Source organism: Panulirus ornatus, chromosome 9 (assembly GCF_036320965.1).
Source record: "Panulirus ornatus isolate Po-2019 chromosome 9, ASM3632096v1, whole genome shotgun sequence".
In the NCBI taxonomy this organism is placed as follows: Eukaryota; Metazoa; Arthropoda; class Malacostraca; order Decapoda; family Palinuridae; genus Panulirus; species Panulirus ornatus.
This window is the reverse complement of record NC_092232.1, coordinates 27,089,861-27,112,300: the sequence shown is the minus strand read 5'-3', so window position 1 is coordinate 27,112,300 and position 22,440 is coordinate 27,089,861. Positions and strand designations below refer to the sequence as shown.

General features: G+C 40.9%; 1 protein-coding gene across 3 annotated transcripts in view; it reads left to right on the top strand.

Annotated features, from left to right (window-relative positions):
* Start1 (Steroidogenic acute regulatory protein-like) overlaps positions 1 to 22,440 on the top strand; it is a 205,624-nt gene that overhangs the window by 45,306 nt on the left and 137,878 nt on the right. For 2 of the 3 annotated variants that reach the window (XM_071664911.1, XM_071664912.1), the window contains exons 4-5: positions 2,394 to 2,474; positions 18,954 to 19,031. In XM_071664911.1, the coding sequence (XP_071521012.1) occupies positions 2,394 to 2,474; positions 18,954 to 19,031 (159 nt within the window). The remainder of the gene's footprint in view (positions 1 to 2,393; positions 2,475 to 18,953; positions 19,032 to 22,440) is intronic. The other variant, XM_071664913.1, reaches the window with a different exon arrangement.

Genomic DNA, 22,440 nt, shown 5'->3' with positions numbered 1-22,440 from the left:
ATGAGTCATACATACATTAGATAACCTTATCAACCAGTCAACAATACAGTCACCCCCTTTTTCAATAAATTCCTCTGCAATACCACCCAAACCCGCTGCCTTGTTGGCTTTCATCTTCCACAAAGCTTTTACTACCTCTTCTCTGTTTACCAAATCATTCTCCCTAACCCTCTCACTTTGCACCCCACCTCGACCAAAACACCCTATATCTACCACTCTGTCTTCAAACACATTAAAAAAAACCTTCAAAATACTCACTCAATCTCCTCACATCACCACTACTTGTTATCACATCCCCATTAACCCCCTTCACAGACATGTACATATATACACATATACATATCCATACTTGCTGCCTTTATTCATTCCTGTCGCCACTGTTCATTCCTGTCACCACTGTGCTACACACGAAATAGCATCCCTTCCCCCTTTTCTAGTGAGGCAGCGTCAGGAACGAAGTAAAAAAGGCCACATTTGTTCACACTCAGTTTCTAGCAGTCATATGTAATGCCCCAAACCACAGCTCCCTTTCCACATCTAGGCCCCACAGACCTTTCTATGGTTTACCCGAGGTGCTTTACATGCCCTCGTTCAATCCATTGACAGCACGTCGACCCTGGTATACCACATCGTTCCAATTCACTCTATTCCATGCATGTCTCTCACCCTCCTGTATGTTCAGGCCCTGATCGCTCAAAATCTTTTCACTTCATCCCTTCACCTCCAATTTGGTCTTCTGCTTCTCCTTCTTCCCTCCACCTCTGACACATAGATCCTCATTGTCACTCTTTCCTTAATCATTCTCTCCATATGTCCAGACCATTTCAACACACCCTCTTCTGCTCTCTCAACCACACTTTTTATTACCACACATCTCTCTTACTCTGTGATTGCTTATTTGATGAAACTACCTCACACCTCATATTGTCCTCAAACATCTCATTTCCAACACATCCATCCTTCTCTGCACAACCCTATCTATAAGCCATGCCTTGCAGCCATATAACATTTTTGGAACCACTATTCCTTCAAACATCCCTATTTTTGCTCTGAGGTAATGTTCTTACCTTCCACACATTCTTCAGCACTCCCAGAACCTTTGCTCCCTTCCCCACCCTGTGATTCACTTCCACTTCCATGGTTCCATCCACTGCTAAGTCCACTCCCAGATATCTGAAACACTTTACTTCCTCCAGTTTTTCTCCATTCAAACTTACCTCCCAATTATCTTGTCCCTCAACCCTACTGAACCTAATAATCTTGCTTTTATTCACATTTACTCTCAACTTTCTTTCACGCACTTTACCAAACTCAGTCAGCAACTTCTGCAGTTTCTCACCCGAATCAGCCACCAGCACTGTATCATCAGTGAACAACAACTGACTCACTTCCCGAGCCCTCTTGTCCCCTCTCATTCAAAACAGACTGCATACTTGCCTCTCTCATCCAGAACAGACTGCATACTTGCCCCTCTTCCCAAAACTCTTGCATTCACCTCCCAAACCACTCCATCCATAGAGACATCACGCACCCCTGCCGCAAACCGACATTCACTGAGAATCAATCACTTTCCTCTCTTCCTACTTGTACACATGCCTTACTTGCTTGGTTAAAACTTTTCACTGCTTCTAGCAACTTACCTCCCGCACCATACACTCTTGAAAACTTCTCTAGCTGATGTGTCTGATTAGTAGTGTCCCTCCTTATCACAGGTCTTCCAACAGCCTACTTAATTTCCCCAGGGTCACTGTATGTACAACTAGAAAGGTTGATGTATCTATAGCGGTAATTTTTGGGGTACTAAGGAGATTAGAATTTTCTTGCACCTGGTAGACAGCAGAAGACACCTCAAAAGGATATTGATTTTATTGTAAATCAGCTGAATATTTAAACAGAAGTGGGAAAATTTCAAATATTATATGATGGTTGCTATGTGAGGGTTAGTTATTTTTTTTTTTTTGAAAATGATTTATCCATTGCTACACACATATATTTTCTTTAATCATTAAGATTTGTTTTATTGGACTCCAAATATTGATACAAAATATTCATATCACTCTAACTACCACTTTTTTTTACTTGTCCATTTTATGTATCACCAAATAAGTTGAGCTTCTTTGTATCCTTTTCCTTTGTTGTTATAGTCAGGTCATTTCAAAAGCACCCGGACTTGGAACTCCGTACTGTTAGTGACAGAATTATGTGTTGCTTTTGCCATGGAGTACTTCTCTGTTTATATTGATGTGTAGTAAATAAAGATTAAGGAGAGGTTGCTGTATGTCATAAAGCACTGAGAGCTGAAAACACCATGGGGAATTAAGTGGATTGATTGTAAATATTTTTTGTAATCTGATATCTACATGACAGAAGTAAGAAAATTTTGTTTGTTTCAGATTGAGAAAAAAGGGAGGTATGAGGCGCTGGTGGAAGAAATAATATGTTATAACATACGATCTTCAATATTTGATGTGGTGGTAAGTATGTTGATTGCAGATTAATGTTGATTACCATTACACAGAATGTTTTCATAAATTGATATGTCTATAATGTAAATGATATTGTGAAAAACTCTTGACAGAAAAGATTGAATTTCCCATGATTTGCAGGAAGTTTATATGGAGTAAAAGAGTTGATAGAGTGAAGAACAGGAAAATTAGTGGATGGTGTACTATCATGGAATAGTTGTTGGAGAAATTGAAGCATTAAGGTGGTGTGAATGTTTGAGGACAGTGAACAGTGATTTAAACTGAGAAGTAGAAAGATGGAGAGGATAGCCAAGAGAGGGATTGTAGGACAAAGTGAATAAGTGTGAAAGGGATATCTTATGATAAGAGTGTGCTAAAATTGGGTGATATTCTGGTGTATTTTTTTTTTCATGTTACATTGTTACACAGCAGTTAAAGATTTAATTCCTGAAGTTCTAGATTCATTTTCTTTCCAAATGAAAACATTTTATACAATATGATGTATTGTGCTGTAAAAGCCAATTGCATTCTTTTTATTTTTCAAAAACTAAGTTCCTAAGCATAAAACAGTACATGCTATACTTGTTTCATTTCATTGGTTTTGCTTGTATGTTTCAGCTTCAGTTGTTAGGTTGGATTGGCTTGTTTGTTACCTTCATATGGTGATTTGAGGTTGATGAGATACATGTTTTTGACGATGGACCTCCTTTCCGTAATGTTTTTGATGATGGACCTCCTTGCCATAATGTTTTTGATGATGGACCTCCTTGCCGTATTGGTGAGCGTCCCTGACGGTGATGCATTCATGGGCCTCGGGTCGAGCTCATAGGTTTGAATCCTGTCTGTGACAGTCAGTCCACAGTCAGCCCTGCTGTTAATCCACCCTGCCTCAGGGTGGCGTTCGTTGCATTGCACATGACAGTAAAAAAAGTGGATGTGAGCTGATGTGGCCTTTCTTCTTATGTTCCTGGCACCATTGTGGGAAATGGAGATTAAATATAAGTATAATTTTACCCCCTTTCATCTTGTATTTCAATTTTCAAAAGAAGGAACAGAGGAAGGAGCCAGGCAGGAATTGCTCATTTTCCAGGAAGGATCAGGCTTGAGTGTATGAATGTGTGTCATGTAACCAAGATGGGAAGAGATTTCATATTTGATGCTAGATAGGCATGTAAAAGAGTGACTTTTGGATGTATATGTGCGGAGAGGGGCAGCTGGTGGAATCTGTGATAAGTATCTTGTAGAGGTTAGTGTGAAGATTTGTAAAGGTTTTTGGAAAGGGAAACAATGTCAGTGAGAAGAGAGTGATGAAAGTAAATGAACTTGGAAAAGAGACTTTTGTGAAGAAATACTGGGAGGGATTTAGTTTAGAATGGCAAAAGGTGAGAGTAAATGAAGCAAGGGGAATGGCATGCGAAAGGTGGGAGTTGGGCAAAATAGTAAGGGGAGTGAGTAGTAGCATGAAGAAGGAAAGTTGGTAGCAAAAGAGAAAAGAGAGGCATTTGTGCAGTATTTACAGGTAAGGAATGCAAATGATGGGTGGATGTAAAAGAGAAACCAGAAGGAGGTCAAGAGGAAGTTGCATTGGTTGAAAAAGATTGCAAATGACATTTTGGTTGAGTGGGTATCAGTAAAGTTTAGGGAGAATGAAAAGGAGTTTTGGAAGGAGGTAGATAATATGCAAAACACAAGAGAACAAGTAGGAACATTGGTGAAGGGGGCAAAAGGGGAAAAGGTAACAGGTAGTAGTGAAGTGAGAAGGAGATGGAGTGAGCGTTTTGAAGGACTATTAACTGTGTTTGATGATAGAATGGCAGATATGAAAAATGGTTTGGTGAAGAGAGAACAGGTGGTGAAAGCCTTGTGTAAGATGAGATGTGGTAAGGCAGCTGGAGTGGATGATACTGCAGTTTGATTTATTAAGGGGTGACTATGTTTTTGATTGGTTGGTTAGGATTTTCAGTGTATGTATCATGGTGAGTTGCCTGAGGATTGGTAGAATGCATGTATAGTGCCATCATGTAAAGGTGAGTGTTCAAACTACAGAGGTATATTTTTGTTGAATATACTTATTAAGTTATATGGAAGGGTATTAATTAAGATGGTTAGGGCATGTACAGAGCATCAGATTTGGGAGGAGTAGTATGGTTTCAGAAGTGGTAGAGGATGTGTGCATCAGGTGTTTGCTTTAAAGAATGTTTGAGAAATACAGCAACAGATGTATTTGTATGTGGCATTTATGGATCTGTGGAAAGTCTTAAGAATATATGGTGTGGAAGGAAAGCTGTTAGAAGAAGTGAGAAGTTTTTATCAAGGGTGTAAGGCATGTGTACAAGTAGGAAGAGAGGATAGTGATTGCTTCCAGTTGGAGATTGGTTTATGGTAGGGGTGTGTGATGTCACCATGGTTGTTCTATATGTTTATGGATGGGATGGTATGGGAGGTAAATGCAAGAGTCTTGTAGAGAGGGAGGGGAATGTATGCAGTCTGTTTTGGATGAGAGGGCCTCAGAACTGATTCAGTTGGTGTTTGCTGATGACAGAGCACTGGTGGCAGATTCAAGTGTGAAACTGCAGAAGTTGGTGATTGAAAGTGTGTGTGAAGGAAGAAAGTCGAGAGTAAATGTGAATAAAGGCAAGGTGATTAGATTCAGCAAGGCAGAGGAACAGGGTAGTTGGGGGTGTGAATTTGAGTGGAGAATTATTAGAAGAAGTAAAGTGTTTTATGAGCCTGGGAGTGGAAATGGCAGGAAGTGGAAGCATGGAGGCAGAAGTAAATCATAGAATGGGTGAGGGGGCAGAGGTTTGAGAGCTCTAAGAAAAGAACTTTATCTGGGAAGGCAAAATTGGATGTGCTTGAGGGAACATGCAGGAAACACCAATCAGATATAAAGGTACCAGGAGTGATGAAGAATTTGTGGAAAGAAAGAATGTTATTTCGAAGGGCAAAAATGGGTGTTTGAAGGAATAGTAGTTCCTACAATATTACATGATTGCAAGGCATGGGCTGTGGATAGGGTTGTGCAGTGGAGGGTAGATTTCTTGGAAGTGTAATGTTTGAGGATAATATGTAGTGTGATGTAGTTTGGTCAAGTAAGTAATGAAAGGGTAAGAGAGAGATGTAGAAATAAAAAGAGTGTGGGTGAGAGAGTAGAAGAGGGGGTTTTGAAATGGTTTAGACTTATAGAGAGAATAAGTAGGGAAAGGTTGACAAAGAGGATATATGTGACAGAAATGGAGGAAACAAGAAGTGGGAGACCAAACTGGAGATGGAAGGATGGAGTGAAAAAGATTTTGGGCCATTGGGGCTTGAACATACAGGAGGGTGAAGGGCATTCATGGAATAGAGTGAATTGGAATGATGCGGTATTCTAGGGTCGGTGTGTCATCACTGGACTGAACCATTGCATATGAAACATCCAGGGTAAACCATGGAAAGGTCTGTGGGGCTTGGATATGGATAGGGAGCTGTGGTTTTGGTGCATTACACGTGACTTCTAGAGAATGAGTGTTAGTGGATGTGGCCTTTGTTTGTTTCCCGGCACTACCTTTTTGACACAGGGGAAGGTGATCTGGTGTGGGGGAAGAGAAGAGCATGTTTATGTTATCTTTCTTCCTTTCCTTCATGCATTAGTGCTGTTCCCTCTGGGGTAGGGTGGTGTGGCGTTGGGAAAGGATGAAGTCAGACAAATATGAATATGTTTCCTTGCGCTATCTCACTGACATGGGAGATGGTGGTTGGGTATCATGAATAAAATGATAAATAAATAGTGGTTCCAACAATGTTATATGGTTGCGAGGTGTAGGCTATAGATAGGGTTGTGTTGAGGAGGGTGGATGTGTTGGAAATGAGATGTTTGAGGACAATATATGATGTGAGGTGGTTTGATCGTGTAAGTAATGAAAGGGTAAGAGAGATGTGTAGTAATAAAAAGAGTGTGGTTGAGAGAGCAGAAGAGGGTGTTTTGAAATGGTTTGGTCACATGGGGAGAATGAGTGAGGAAAGATTGACAAAGAGGATACATGTGTCAGAGGTAGAGAGAACGAGGAGAAGTGGAAAACCAAATTGGAGGTGGAAAGATGGAGTGAAAAAGATTTTGAGTGATTGGGGCCTGAACATGCTGTAGGGTGAAAGGTGTGCAAGGAATAGAGTGAATTGGAACAATGTCTCGTACTGGGGTCAATGTGTTGTCAGTGGATTGAACCAGGGCATTTGATGCATCTGGGGTAAACCATGGAAGGTTTTGTGAGGCCTGGATGTGGAAAGGGAGCTGTGGTTTCGGTGCATTATGTATGACAGCTAGAGACTGAGTGTGAATGAATGTGGCCTTTGTTGTCCTTTCTTGGCGCTACCTTGCGTGTGTGTGGGGGGGGGAGGGGGATGTCATTTCAGGTGTGGCTGGTTGGCGACAGGGATGAATAAAGGCAGCAAGTACGAATTATGTACATGTGTATATATGTATATGTCTGTGTATGTATATATATGTATACGTTGAAATGTATAGGTATGTATATGTGCGTGTGTGGACGTGCATGTATGTACATGTGTATGTGGGTGGGTTGGCCCATTCTTCCTTGTGCTACCTCGCTAATGCTGGAGACAGTGACAAAGTAAAATAAATAAATAAATAGATAAATTATTTTTCATACATATTCGCCATTTCCTTCGTTAGTGAGGTAGCGTTAAGAACAGAAGACTGAGTCTTAGAGGAAGTATCCTCACTTAGCCCCCTTCTCTGTTCCTTTTTTTGGATGATTAAAAAAGGGGAGGGGAGGATTTCCAGCCCCCAGCTCCCTCCCCTTTTATTCACCTTCTACGACATGCAGGGAATATGTGGGAAGTACTCTTTCTCTCCCATCCCCAAGATAATATATATATTTATATATTTATTGTATGTAGCATTTATGGATCTGGAGAAGGCATATGATAGAGTTGATAGAGATGCTCTGTGGAAGGTTTTAAGAATATATGGTGTGGGAGGCAAGTTGTTAGAAGCAGTGAAAAGTTTTTATCGAGGATGTAAGGCATGTGTACTTGTAGGAAGAGAGGAAACTGATTGGTTCTCAGTGAATGTGGGTTTGCGGCAGGGGTGTGTGATGTCTCCATGGTTGTTTAATTTGTTTATGGATGGGGTTGTTAGGGAGGTGAATGCAAGAGTTTTGGAAAGAGGGGCAAGTATGCAGTCTGTTGTGGATGAGAGAGCTTGGGAAGTGAGTCAGTTGTTGTTCGCTGATGATACAGCGCTGGTGGCTGATTCATGTAAGAAACTGCAGAAGCTGGTGACTGAGTTTGGTAAAGTGTGTGAAAGAAGAAAGTTAAGAGTAAATGTGAATAAGAGCAAGGTTATTAGGTACAGTAGGGTTGAGGGTCAAGTCAATTGGGAGGTAAGTTTGAATGGAGAAAAACTGGAGGAAGTAAAGTGTTTTAGATATCTGGGAGTGGATCTGGCAGCAGATGGAACCATGGAAGTGGAAGTGAATCATAGGGTGGGGGAGGGGGCGAAAACTCTGGGAGCCTTGAAGAATGTGTGGAAGTCGAGAACATTATCTTGGAAAGCAAAAATGGGTATGTTTGAAGGAATAGTGGTTCCAACAATGTTGTATGGTTGCGAGGCGTGGGCTATGGATAGAGTTGTGCGGAGGAGGGTGGATGTGCTGGAAATGAGATGTTTGAGGACAATATGTGGTGTGAGGTGGTTTGATCGAGTAAGTAATGTAAGGGTAAGAGAGATGTGTGGAAATAAAAAGAGTGTGGCTGAGAGAGCTGAAATGGTTTGGTCACATGGAGAGAATGAGTGAGGAAAGATTGACCAAGAGGATATATGTGTCGGAGGTGGAGGGAACGAGGAGAAGTGGGAGACCAAATTGGAGGTGGAAAGATGGAGTGAAAAAGATTTTGAGTGATCGGGGCCTGAACATGCAGGAGGGTGAAAGCGCCGGGCAAGGAATAGAGTGAAGTGGAACGATGTGGTATACTGGGGTCGAGGTGCTGTCAATGGATTGAACCAGGGCATGTGAAGCGTCTGGGGTAAACCATGGAAAATTGTGTGGGGCCAGGATGTGGAAAGGGAGCTGTGGTTTTGGTGCATTATTACATGACAGCTAGAGACTGAGTGTGAACGAATGGGGCCTTTGTTGTCTTTTCCTAGTGCTACCTCGCACACATGAGGGGGGGGAGGGGGTTGTCATTCCATGTGTGGCGAGGTGGTGATGGGAACAAATAAAGGCAGACAGTGTGAATTATGTACATGTGTATATATGTATATGTCTGTGTGTGTATATATATGTGTACATTGAGATGTATAGGTATGTATATTTGCGTGTGTGGACGTGTATATATATACATGTGTATGTGGGCGGGTTGGGCCATTTTTTCGTCTGTTTCCTTGCGCTACCTCGCTAATGCGGGAGATAGCGACAAAGCAAAATAAATAGATAAATAAATATTTATTTTATTTATTATACTTAATCGCTGTCTCCCATGTCAGCGAGGTCGTGCAAGGAAACAGACGAGGAATGGCCCAACCCATCCACATGCACATGTATATGCATAAATGCCCATACACACACATATACATACATAGACATTTCATCGAATACATATATATACATACACAGGCATACACATTTATACATATATACATATTCACACTTGCTTCCTTCATCCATTCCCATCTTCACCCCACCACGCATGAAATAGCATCCCCCCTCCAGCGAGGTAGAACCAGGAAAAGACAAAAAAGGCCACATTCATTCACACTCAGTCTCTATCTGTCATGTGTAAAGCACTGAAACCACAGTTCCTTTTCCACATCTAGGCCTCACAGACCTTTCCATGGTTTACCCCAGATGCTTCACATACCCTGATTCAATCCATTGATGGCACATCAACCCTGGGATACCACATCATTCCGATTCACTCTATTTCTTGCACGCCTTTCACCCTCTTGTATGTTCAGGCCCCGATCGCTTAAAATCTTGTTTACTCCATTCTTCCACCTCCAATTTGGTCTCCCACTTCTCCATGTTCCCTCCACCTCCGACACATATTGTCAATCTTTCCTTACTTGTTTTCTCCATATGTCCAAACCTCTTCTGCTTTCTCAACCACACTCTTTTTATTACCACACATCTCTCTTACCCATTGATTACTTATTTGATGAAACCACCTCACACCACTTATTGTCCTCAAACATTTCATTTCCAACACATCCACCCTCCTCCACACAACTCTATCTATAGCCCATGCCTCACAACCATATAACATTGTTGGAACCACTATTCCTTTAAACATACCCATTTTTACTCCGAGATAACGTTGTCTCCTTCCACACATTCTTCATCGATCGCAGAACCTTTGCCCCCTCCCCCACCCTGTGACTCACCTCCGCTTTCATGGTTCCATCCACTGCTAAGTCCAATCCTAGATATCTAACACACTTCACCTCCTCCAGTTTTTCTCCATTTAGACTTATATCCCAATTAACTTGTCCCTCAACCCTACTGAACCTAATAACCTTGCTCTTATTCACATTTACTCTCAACTTTACTTTCTGCTTTCACACACTTTTCCAAACTCAGTGACCAACCTCTGCAGTTTCTCCCACAAATCAGCCACTAGAGCTGTATCATTGGTGAACAACAACTGACTCACTTCCCAGGCCCTTTCGTCCAGAACATACTGCATACTTGCCCTCTGTCCAAATTTTTTGCACTTACCTCCCTAACCACCCCATCCATGAGCAAATTAAATAACCATGGGGACATCACCCACCCCTTCCGCAAAACAACCATCACTGGGAGCCAATCACTCTTCTCTTCCTTCTTGTATACATGCCTTACATCCTTGGTAAAAAATTTTTACTGCTTCTTGCAACTTACCTCCCGCACCATATACTATTAAAGCCCTCCACAGAGTATCTCTGTCAGCTCTATCGTATGCTTTCTCCAGATCCATAGATACTACATACACATCCGTTTGTTTTTCAAGTATTTCTCACACATTCTTCAAAGCAAACATCTGATCCACACATCCTCTACCACTGTGGAAACCACACTGCTCTTCCCCAATCTGATGCCCTATACATGCCATCACCCTCTCAGTTAATACCCCCCAATATTGTTACGAACTCAATACTTATTCGAGCAAGGTCGCCAATAACATATATATGTTACAAATATTATACTGATCCTTGTCTTTGCAGGGATGTTAGATTTGTTATGTTGCACAACACTGGATAACACTATCTTAAAGTCATGGGATTAAATCAAACACCAGCATTAAAACCACAAAAATGAAAGAACTACTGTGTACAAAATAAGCACATAAATCAGGCATGAATCATTTACGTTAACACTGAACATGAGTTTAACATCGAACATGAATTTAACATTGAACACATGAGTTTAACATTCCAGATAAGATTTCAAACCAGGAGAGCTCTTTCCTTTATGACAATTTCTTCAGTAACATTATACTTAATTAGACCCTTCTATGACAAGTTACAACTCTGTGATACTCGAAATTATGACAGAGGTAAAACAACGTAGAGTCTGTATCGTGCGCTTCACTTGGATAACGGGCTTAGTGACGGGGGACACCGCTTAACTCGCTGGGCTAGAGAGAGAGAAATCGAGGCTCAGCGGGTGTCAGGGGTATTTATTACAAGTAAGAACGAGCGTCCGCCCTGTTACTATAGCGTTACTCTTGATTGGCTATGGGCCTAAGATCCAATTGTGATTGGTTGGGGGATCGTAAGTCCATCCCACATTTTGCCTAGAGTCCAACCTCCTTTGTTCTCTTGTTTACGACAGTGGTGATGATGTACGGGATGACATACCCCGTACGCTGACTGACAACTTAATCTCATGCCTCTGATATGGGTCCGGATGCTCAAGGACAGGTCGCCATCTGACTTTAAAGCAGGATTATTAAGCCTAATGCTTGGTGGGAAGTGAGGTCCGAGCCAGTCTCAGAGGAAGACCTTAATCCTCGTCCTGATAAGAAATAACAACAACACCATACACAAGGGCACATGCACGTTATATACATGAACATGTGGGCACATGCAATGGCATTGCGCATGCATTCTGCCAATCCTCATGCACTTCACCATGATCCATACATACATTGAATATCCTTACCAACCAGTCAAGAACAGTCACCCCCTTTTTGAATAAATTCCATTGCAGTACCATCCAAACCCGATGCCTTGCCAGATTTCATCTTCCGCAGAACTTTCACTTTCTCTTCTCTGTTCACCAAATTATTCTCCCTGACCCTCTCACTTCGTACACCACCCCAACCCAAACACCCTATATCTGCCACTCTATCATCAAACACATTCAACAAACCTTCAAAATACTCACTCCATCACTACCTGTTATCACTTCCCCACTTGCTCCCTTCACTGATGTTATCATTTTTTCTCATGTCTTACGCACGTTATTTACCTCCTTCCAAAACACCTTTTTATTCTCCCAAAAATTTAATGATACTCTCTCACCCCAGCTCTCATTTGCCCTCATTTTCAAATCTTGTACCTTTCTCTTGACCTCTTGCCGATTTCTTTTATACACCTCCCAGTCATTTGCGCTATTTCCTGCAAATATCGTCCAAACGCCTGTCTTTTCTCTTTCAATAACAATCTTACATCTTCATCCCACCACTCGCTACCCTTTCTAATCTACCCACCTCCCACCTTGCTCATACCACTTGCACCTTTTGCACAGGCTATCGCTGCTTCCTTAAAAAAAAATCCATTTCTCCTCCACTCCCCTCACGTCATTTGCTCTCACCTTTTGCCATTCTTCATTCAATCTCTCCTGAAATTTCCTAACACAAATCACCTTTCCAAAGTCACTTACTCTCACCACTCTCTTCTCTCCAGCATTCTCTCTTCTTTTCTGAAAGCCTTTACAAATCTTCACCTTTGCCTCCATAAGACAGTGATGAGACATCCCTCCAGCTGCCCCTCTCAGCTCATTAACATTCAAAAGTCTCTCTTTTACGTGCCTATCAATTAACACATAATCCAGTAACGCCCTTTAACCATCTTTCCTACTCATATATGTCTACTTTTGTATATCTATATTTCTAAACATACACAAACATATACATACATATACATTCCTATGATTCCACGGGGAAATGAAATAGGAGAAGTTCCTAAGTGCACTTTCATGTAATAATCACATCATCAGGGGAGATATAAGAAAGAAATATAACAGTCAGTTGATATACAACGAAGAGATGTAGCTAGGACACCATTTGGTAAACAAGTGGCTACTCAAATGGAGGTCAGGTAGTCACTTGTTTACCAAATGGCATCCTAGCTATGTCTCTTCATTGTATATGAACTGACTGTTGTTCTATTTCTTTCTTGTATCTCCCCTGTTGTACTTATTACATGAAAGTACACTTGGGAACTTATTGTGTTTCATTTTCTTGTGGACTCAAAGGAATATACTTGATCTCGTGCACAATTGTGATCCTTTCCATACATAAATATATCATCATATACACATATACATACATACACATGCACAGATATATACATATATACACATGTACCTATTCATACTTGCTTGCCCTCATCCATTCCCTGTGCCACCCTGCCCCACAGGGAACAGCATCACCACCTCCTGCATCAGCAAGGTTGTGCCAGGAAGGCAGCCAAAAAAAAAAGAAGGCTACATTTGTTCATACTCATTCTCTAGCTGTCATATATAATGCACCGAAACCTCAGCTTCCTGTCCACATCCAAACCCTACAGACCTTTCCATGGGTTACCTTAGACATTTCACATGCCTTAGTTCATTCCACTGACAGCACATTGACCCTGGTATACCACATTGTTCCAATTCACTCTATTTCTTTCCTTGCACGCCTCTGACCCTCCTGCATGTTCAGGCCCCAATCACTCAAAATTTTTTTCACTTCATCTTTCCACCTCCATTTTGGTCTCCCACTTCTCGTTCCCTCCAACTCTGACACATATATCCTATTTGTCAATCTTTCCTCATTCATTCTCTCCATATGTCCACACCATTTCCACACACCCTCTTCTGCTCTCTCAACCCCACTCTTTTTTATCACCACAAATATCTCCTAACCTTTCATTACTTACTCGATCAAACCACATTTTGTCCCCATGAATTTCATTTCCAACACATCCACCCTCCTCCATACAACTATATGATATTGTTGGAACTACTATTCTTTCAAACATACCATTTTTGCTCTCTTAGATAATATTTTCTCTTTCCACACCTCATTGCTCTCAGAACCTTTGCCCCCTCCCGTACTTTATGACTCACTTCCACTTCCATGGTTCCATTTGCTGCTAAGTCCACTCCCAGATATCTAAAATACTACACTTCTTCCAATTTTTCTCCTTTCAAACTTGCATCCCAACTAATTTGTCCCTCAACCCTGCTGAACCTAATAACCTTGCTCTTCTTCACATTTACTCTCAACTTTCTCATTTCACACACTAGGGAAAGGGGATGCAGAGATGGGGTGTGGCAATGAGATATGGTGGCTAGTGGTAATCCTGTTTGCAGATGATACTATATTTTTTGCTGAGAATGAAGAGGAATTGGAGAAGGTTGTGTGTTTTATGATGTATGTAAGCATAAGTGATTGAAGGTAAATGCATGTAAAAGTAAAATAATGATGTTTGAAAGGAAACAGAGTGAAAGTATAGATTTTGCAAAATTGTACAGAGTGAGAGAAGAAAGTGTACTAGAGTTATGTAGATGCATAGACCACACAAACCCAGGGTCCAATCGAAGTGAATTGGCTGTAACACTTAGAAAAAAGAAAAAGCAGTAAAAGAGAAGGATAGCAAAACAAAGGCTCTCTCCCCACCTTCCACTCCCTTTGAAACATGCCAGAAGGAAAACAGGCAGAAAAATACCTTGCAGGATAAGGTAGAATGAACATGAATATGTCATGCATTCCATCACCAATGACATGCATCCCTTCACCTTTTCTTATAAAGGTAATAGTAAGGATGAAATTGAGCTCCAGTCTCTCTACTGACCATGCCTATATTATTCCTGATGTTGAAGAATTTTGCAATAATTCTCAATTACTTTATCAAAGCTGGTGACATGGGTTGATCAGTGTTAGTATGATACTGCAAAAAGACTAGAGAGAGATCAGTGGTTGAGAAGGTAACATGATATACCACTGTATTATGATAACAGTATATGAATTATTGAGTAGTGAAGAGTGACAAATGATGATCAAGCCTATTTTTGAAGATATTAAGGGTGTTGCTGTGAACATCATTTTCTGGGAGCTTATTCCGTGCATTTATAATGCCGGGAAAAAAATATTTCCTACAGTAGAGAGTAATTTAAATTTTTATCCATTTCCACTCGTCAGTGATGTTGGTGCTGCTGTTAAGAAATTATCAGTATAATATTGTTGAGTCCTTTAAGTATTATGAAACATTCTGTTAATTTGCCCCAGAGGCATTTCTTGCTTAGGGAGAACAAGTTTAATTCATGCAGTAAACTGTGTTTTGGAGATGGGGGAGAAAGATTGGATGACGTTAGAAAATTTAAATATTTTGGAGCTGTATTGGGTAAGTTTGGTGATATGGAAGGAGAGATAAGGGAGAGAGCTGTACAGGGTAGAAGAGCCATTGGGTCCAACAATGAAGGGTAGAGGTGTAAGTATGGAAGTGAAGAGAGGATTAAAGGACAGCATAGTCTTCCCTGTCGGTAGTAGTTGGTAGGCAACTTGCGACCAAGGAGGTATATTACTAGTACTACCTGCCCAGGTACAGGGAGGGTTAGTGATGGTTGCATAGTGAGCCAGCACTCCAGTGATTGTCAAGTTGCATGCCTCTGACCCAGGTAGCCATCTTTCCTTTCTATCACACCCACACATGGACTACTGGCATTATGTTCACAAACATACAATCTATCCATGTTACACATAACATTTGACAACACTCCGCTCACACTACTCATTGTCGGTAGCTTTAGATTTTCCTGCAGTGAGCACTCTGCGGTAGCCCTGCTTTTTGGTAAAATGTTATGAGCAATAGGTAGATGTAGTAGTTAGGAACATATTGGCATGAGCATTAAGTAGAAACATTAGGTAGAAGTATTAGGTAGGAGCATTAGGTAGACATATTATGTAGAAGTATTCAGTAGGAACATTGCATTAGAGTTGCTCTCTGCCAGTGGCCTAACAGTGTTAAGGGTGAGTCACTAAAGGCTAAGAAGCAGCACTGGAGTTCACTAGTAATGGAGATTCATTTGCCATGGCCACCCCCTTGATGGGAATTCTCATAGGGAATGGCATCAGAGATATAAATAGGTAGATGTAGGAAAGTATCAAGTATTGGTGGTTGGCTTGAAAAAATAGAGAAATGATGTCGTTGCCACTTTGTCAACTAAACTACTCAGAATACTTTGAGTGGTGAAGATATTAAGAATATCCATCAAGAAAGTTCAGTAAGGAGGTAAGTTTGAATGGAGAAAAACTGGAGGAAGTAAAGTGTTTTAGATATCTGGGAGTGGATCTGGCAGCGGATGGAACCATGGAAGCGGAAGTGGATCATAGGGTGGGGGAGGGGGCGAAAATCCTGGGAGCCTTGAAGAATGTGTGGAAGTCTAGAACATTATCTCGGAAAGCAAAAATGGGTATGTTTGAAGGAATAGTGGTTCCAACAATGTTGTATGGTTGCGAGGCGTGGGCTATGGATAGAGTTGTGCGCAGGAGGATGGAGGTGCTGGAAATGAGATGTTTGAGGACAATGTGTGGTGTGAGGTGGTTTGATCGAGTAAGTAACGTAAGGGTAAGAGAGATGTGTGGAAATAAAAAGAGCGTGGTTGAGAGAGCAGAAGAGGGTGTTTTGAAATGGTTTGGGCACATGGAGAGAATGAGTGAGGAAAGATTGACCAAGAGGATATATGTGTCAGAGGTGGAGGGAACGAGAAGTGGGAGACCAAATTGGAGGTGGAAAGATGGAGTGAAAAAGATTTTGTGTGATCGGGGCCTGAACATGCAGGAGGGTGAAAGGAGGGCAAGGAATAGAGTGAATTGGATCGATGTGGTATACCGGGGTTGATGTGCTGTCAGTGGATTGAATCAGGGCATGTGAAGCGTCTGGGGTAAACCATGGAAAGCTGTGTAGGTATGTATATTTGCGTGTGTGGACGTATGTATATACATGTGTATGGGGGTGGGTTGGGCCATTTCTTTCGTCTGTTTCCTTGCGCTACCTCGCAAAGCGGGAGACAGCGACAAAGAAAAAAAAAAATGAAACTGACATACATATAATGTTGTAATGAGTAGTGATTCATATGTGAAGGTAATTCCAACTAGCTCAAAATATTGGTCGAGTTCTGATGATCTATATTTTTATGTTGTATTTTCTCTTTTGAATAGTCAAAGCTATCTTGGATGAATTGAAAAAAGTAAAAGGAAAGTATTGGTAGAAAATTTCATGGCACTGCAGTGTCTGTATATCTGATTCTTAAAGGCAGAAAGGTTGCAAGAAGAGATAAGAGTAATGAAGGAAGAGAATTTTGCAGCTTTACTGTTCAAAGAAAGAAGGTTTCTTGGCATGTAAAGAACTGAATAAGACCCCATAACTTTGGTTTGGATTTTACTCGAGTTAGGCCCCATATGATAATGTGTAATTTGGAACTTAACCAGACATATGAATTAATGAAATTTCCACCTTTGGTGATGGAATTTAATAGAAATTTATTTGGTATTTTTCAAACTATATATTCAGTCATTTCTATTTCACTTATGGTAACTCCTACACTGCAGAAAACAAGTGATCTATAGAACACCCTTTAATGGTCGCATAGTTGATTAAAAAGTTTGAGGTTTTCATTGGGTTGTGTATACATGGGGTTTTTGAAGTTGATGGTTCCTTTTAGTTCACTCATATTTTCTCAATATATGCCAACTGTGTCATTGTCAAACATAGGTTTCCATGTTGTAAGTGCCTCATACTTTTTCACTTTGTATGCTGAGTTGATTCATCACGTGGGTGTTTCCAGACTGCTAGCAAGTGGTAACACCATGATTAGGAAGCCACCTTTGATGCAGCTGTCATATCAGGAAATGAAAAGGGACAACATTGTCAAGGGTGTTTCCACTTAAGGGAGACCACCATATCCTGTTCATGTGTGAAGTGCAGGCCTCTTGCATGAGTCCCATGAAATATGTCCTGAGGTTGCATGTGTTAATGATTCATTATATGAAACAAAGTTTCCATTCCTGCCTTTACCTTCATGTGCAAAACTACGTCTTTGAGTATTATGAAAAATTGTTCCTCTCTCCTCGTCTTAGATAGCTCTAGTCCGAATCAGTTCACGCTCTGCATCTGTTTATCATTTGCATTTTTGTTTTCTTCATCCTCAGTTATGTTGTTCTACCATAGATCCTAACCAGCCTTTGTCTTTTGGTCCACAAAGCCATGCCATCTTGAGGAAATTTTCTTTTCATGTGGCTTTCTAATGACTACTTCAGTTTCAGTTTCTCTATTTGGCAGCCACAGTGAGGGCATACTTTTTTTGTGTGAAAATGTATGCTATGCTTATTGTTCATGAAAGTTGCCTAATTTTATATTACAGGGATACATGCGAGAGTGCAAGGCTTCGATGTCGGAAATGAATGAATATAGTCTGTCAGTTTTTAGTTAATGGTTGTGGAATGTATACATTTTTAGGGAATGGGGCTAAATCTTGGCAGGTGAGAAATAACCTAATGATATCTTCTGTTCATATTTTCCAAATATTTTAATGTCTGATATTATCTCTTAACTTATGCCTTGATATTGTCTCTTAACTTATGCCTATTAGTTGTTTTTAAAGATCTTGATTTATATTTTGTTGCTTTCATTAATTTAAGTCAGCATACAAATTGGAGGTGGAAAGATGGAGAGAAAAAGATTTTCAGTGATCGGGGCCTGAACATGCAGGAGGGTGAAAGGCATGCAAGGAGTAGAGTGAATTGGAACGATATGGTATACTGGGGTCGACGTGCTGTCAATGGATTGAACTAGGGCATATGAAACGTCTGGGGTAAACCATGGAAAGTTTTGTGGGGCCTGGATGTGGAAAGGGAGCTATGGTTTCGGTGCATTATACATAACAGCTAGAGAATGGGTGTGAGCGAATGTGGGCTTTGTTGTCTTTTCCTGCTCTACCTCGCACACATGTGGGGGAGGGGGTTGTCATTTCATGTGTGGTGGGGTGGTGACGGGAATGAATAAGGGCAGACAGTATGAATTGTGTACATGTGTATATATGTATATGTCTCTCTGTGTGTATATATATGTATAGGTATGTATATGTGTGTGTGTGGACGTGTATGCATATACATGTGTATGTGGGTGAGTTGGGCCATTCTTTCGTCTGTGTCCTTGCGCTACCTCGCTAACGCAGGAGACAGCGACAAAGTATAATAATAAATAATTATTAATTTAGTGTTCTTTTTTTGTTACAGATGGTTGCTGCATCAAGATTTATTATCCTTTTGCTTTTCTATGCCCTCCTTCACATCAATCATTGGTGGATGGTTGCTGTAAGTTTTGTACTTGAAAAAAGGTGTTTGTGTTATAGAACAGGCTGAAAAAAGTTGGTGTGTATAGTGTGTTTGAAAGGATATGGTTGGGATTGAAAACTGAAATCAGGGTTAATACTGAACATTGGTAGTTATTTAAGAAATGGCATAGGAATTTTACCTGTTGGCAGAATATTTAAAGCTGGTTGATTTTAGATGGATAAACACTTGACATTACTTACAGAATTAAGATTGAGAGAAATTGACAGAGTTCCTTACATACCATATGGTGAAAGAAATAGTGCCCTAGGATGAGGTCTAAAAACAATTTGAAAGGTAATTGTTGGAGTTGACCTAAAGAGGTTCTCTCTTTGTGGTAGGTGATAGGCATGGTAGTGTTGGAAACAATGAAGGTTCAGAGTTCAAGGAGATTACATAGGTGAATGGATATATGGATGTTTTCAGCCCTAAAATTAAGTGATGATAGCACCTGTTCTAAGCACAAGTACATGCATGAATACATTGCATATTGGTATATATAATTCAGTGAGGACAGAAGGCTGAAGAATTTGATTGCTCTGATTTTGGTAAGAAGGAATGTAATGAATTCATGATTTGATATGTTTGAAGATAGGGACCAATGAATCTCATAAAGAAAGAATATGTAGATTAACATTTTACTCTAGTGTTCAGAAATAAAGAGGTTGAATTAACAAGCATGGTGAATATGAACTGAAAAGCTGAGAGAGAAATTGTAAAATTCAGATGTGAAGAGGAGGGGAATGGAAATAAAGAGGGATTTGCAATACACTGCATAAGATGATACAGAGGCTTCTGAGGAATGTATTGCTAGAAGTTGCCAATTATGTACTTGGAATTTCAAGGATAAGTGGTGGAATGAAAGAGGAAGGCACCATGTGGATTTTGAAATAAAGATATAAGAAATAAGCTGTGGAGAAGCTGATTCCTTTAGAGAATAGTTAGAAATGAAAAGAAGAGATTGAAGAGTACAAGGTCCTGAGTGATAGAGTTAAAAAGATGGTGACTTGGAAGAAGGGAAAAGTATTGTGGACATTAAGTGAAGCCCAAGTGAAAATATGTAAAATGATGCTTGTTATGAAAAGAGATGAATGGATGCTGGCATTGGATTGAAACAGGGCATGTGAAACATCCAGGGTAAACCATGGAAAGGTCTGTAGGGCCTGGATGTGGATAGGGAGCTTTGGTTTTGGTGCATAACGCATGACAGCTAGAGAATGAGTGTGAGCAGATGTGTCCTTTCCTCATCTGATTTTTGGCACTACCTCACTGACGCAGGGGTGGCAGTGCTGTTTTTTCTGGGGTGGGGTGGTGCTGGGAATGGATGAAGGCAAGCAAATATGAATACGTAGATATATATATATATATATATATATATATATATATATATATATGACTTGACCCTCAACCCTACTGTACCTAATAACCTTGCTCTTATTCACATTTACTCTTAACTTTCTTCTTCCACACACTTTACCAAACTCAGTCACCAGCTTCTGCAGTTTCTCACATGAATCAGCCACCAGCGCTGTATCATCAGCGAACAACAACTGACTCACTTCCCAAGCTCTCTCATCCCCAACAGACTTCATACTTGCCCCTCTTTCCAGGACTCTTGCATTTACCTCCCTAACAACCCCATCCATAAACAAATTAAACAAACATGGAGACATCACACACCCCTGCTGCAAACCTACATTCACTGAGAACCAATCACTTTCCTCTCTTCCTACACGTACACATGCCTTACATCCTCGATAAAAACTTTTCACTGCTTCTAACAACTTTCCTCCCACACCATATATTCTTAATACCTTCCACAGAGCATCTCTATCAACTCTATCATATGCCCTCTCCAGATCGATAAATGCCACATACAAATCCATTTGCTTTTCTAAGTATTTCTCACATACATTCTTCAAAGCAAACACCTGATCCACACATCCTCTACCACTTCTGAAACCACACTGCTCTTCCCCAATCTGATGCTCTGTACATGCCTTCACCCTCTCAATCAATACCCTCCCATATAATTTACCAGGAATACTCAACAAACTTATACCTCTGTAATTTGAGCACTCACTCTTATCCCCTTTGCCTTTGTACAATGGCACTATGCACGCATTCCGCCAATCCTCAGGCACCTCACCGTGAGTCGTACATACATTAAATAACCTTACCAACCAGTCAACAATACAGTAACCCCCTTTTTTAATAAATTCCACTGCAATACCATCCAAACCTGCTGCCTTGCCGGCTTTCATCTTCTGCAAAGCTTTCACTACCTCTTTTCTGTTTACCAAATCATTTTCCCTAACCCTCTCACTTTGCACGTACACTTTGCATGTGTATGTGTAGGAAGAGAGGAAAGTGATTGGTTCTCAGTGAATGTAGGTTTGCGGCAGGGGTGTGTGATGTCTCCATGGTTGTTTAATTTGTTTATGGATGGGGTTGTTAGGGAGGTAAATGCAAGAGTTTTGGAAAGAGGGGCAAGTATGAAGTCTGTTGGGGATGAGAGAGCTTGGGAAGTGAGTCAGTTGCTGTTCGCTGATGATACAGCGCTGGTGGCTGATTCATGTGAGAAACTGCAGAAGCTGGTGACTGAGTTCGGTAAAGTGTGTGGAAGAAGAAAGTTAAGAGTAAATGTGAATAAGAGCAAGGTTATTAGGTACAGTAGGGTTGGGGGTCAAGTCAATTGGGAGGTGAGTTTGAATGGAGAAAAACTGGAGGAAGTGAAGTGTTTTAGATATCTGGGAGTGGATCTGGCAGCGGATGGAACCATGGAAGCGGAAGTGGATCATAGGGTGGGGGAGGCGAAAATTCTGGGGGCCTTGAAGAATGTGTGGAAGTCGAGAACATTATCTCGGAAAGCAAAAATGGGTATGTTTGAAGGAATAGTGGTTCCAACAATGTTGTATGGTTGCGAGGCGTGGGCTATGGATAGAGTTGTGCGCATGAGGATGGATGTGCTGGAAATGAGATGTTTGAGGACAATGTGTGGTGTGAGGTGGTTTGATCGAGTGAGTAACGTAAGGGTAAGAGAGATGTGTGGAAATAAAAAGAGCGTGGTTGAGAGAGCAGGAGGGTGTTTTGAAGTGGTTTGGGCACATGGAGAGAATGAGTGAGGAAAGATTGACCAAGAGGATATATGTGTCGGAGGTGGAGGGAACGAGGAGAAGAGGGAGACCAAATTGGAGGTGGAAAGATGGAGTGAAAAAGATTTTGTGTGATCGGGGCCTGAACATGCAGGAGGGTGAAAGGAGAGCAAGGAATAGAGTGAATTGGAGCGATGTGGTATACCGGGGTTGACGTGCTGTCAGTGGATTGAATCAAGGCATGTGAAGCGTCTGGGGTAAACCATGGAAAGCTGTGTAGGTATGTATATTTGCGT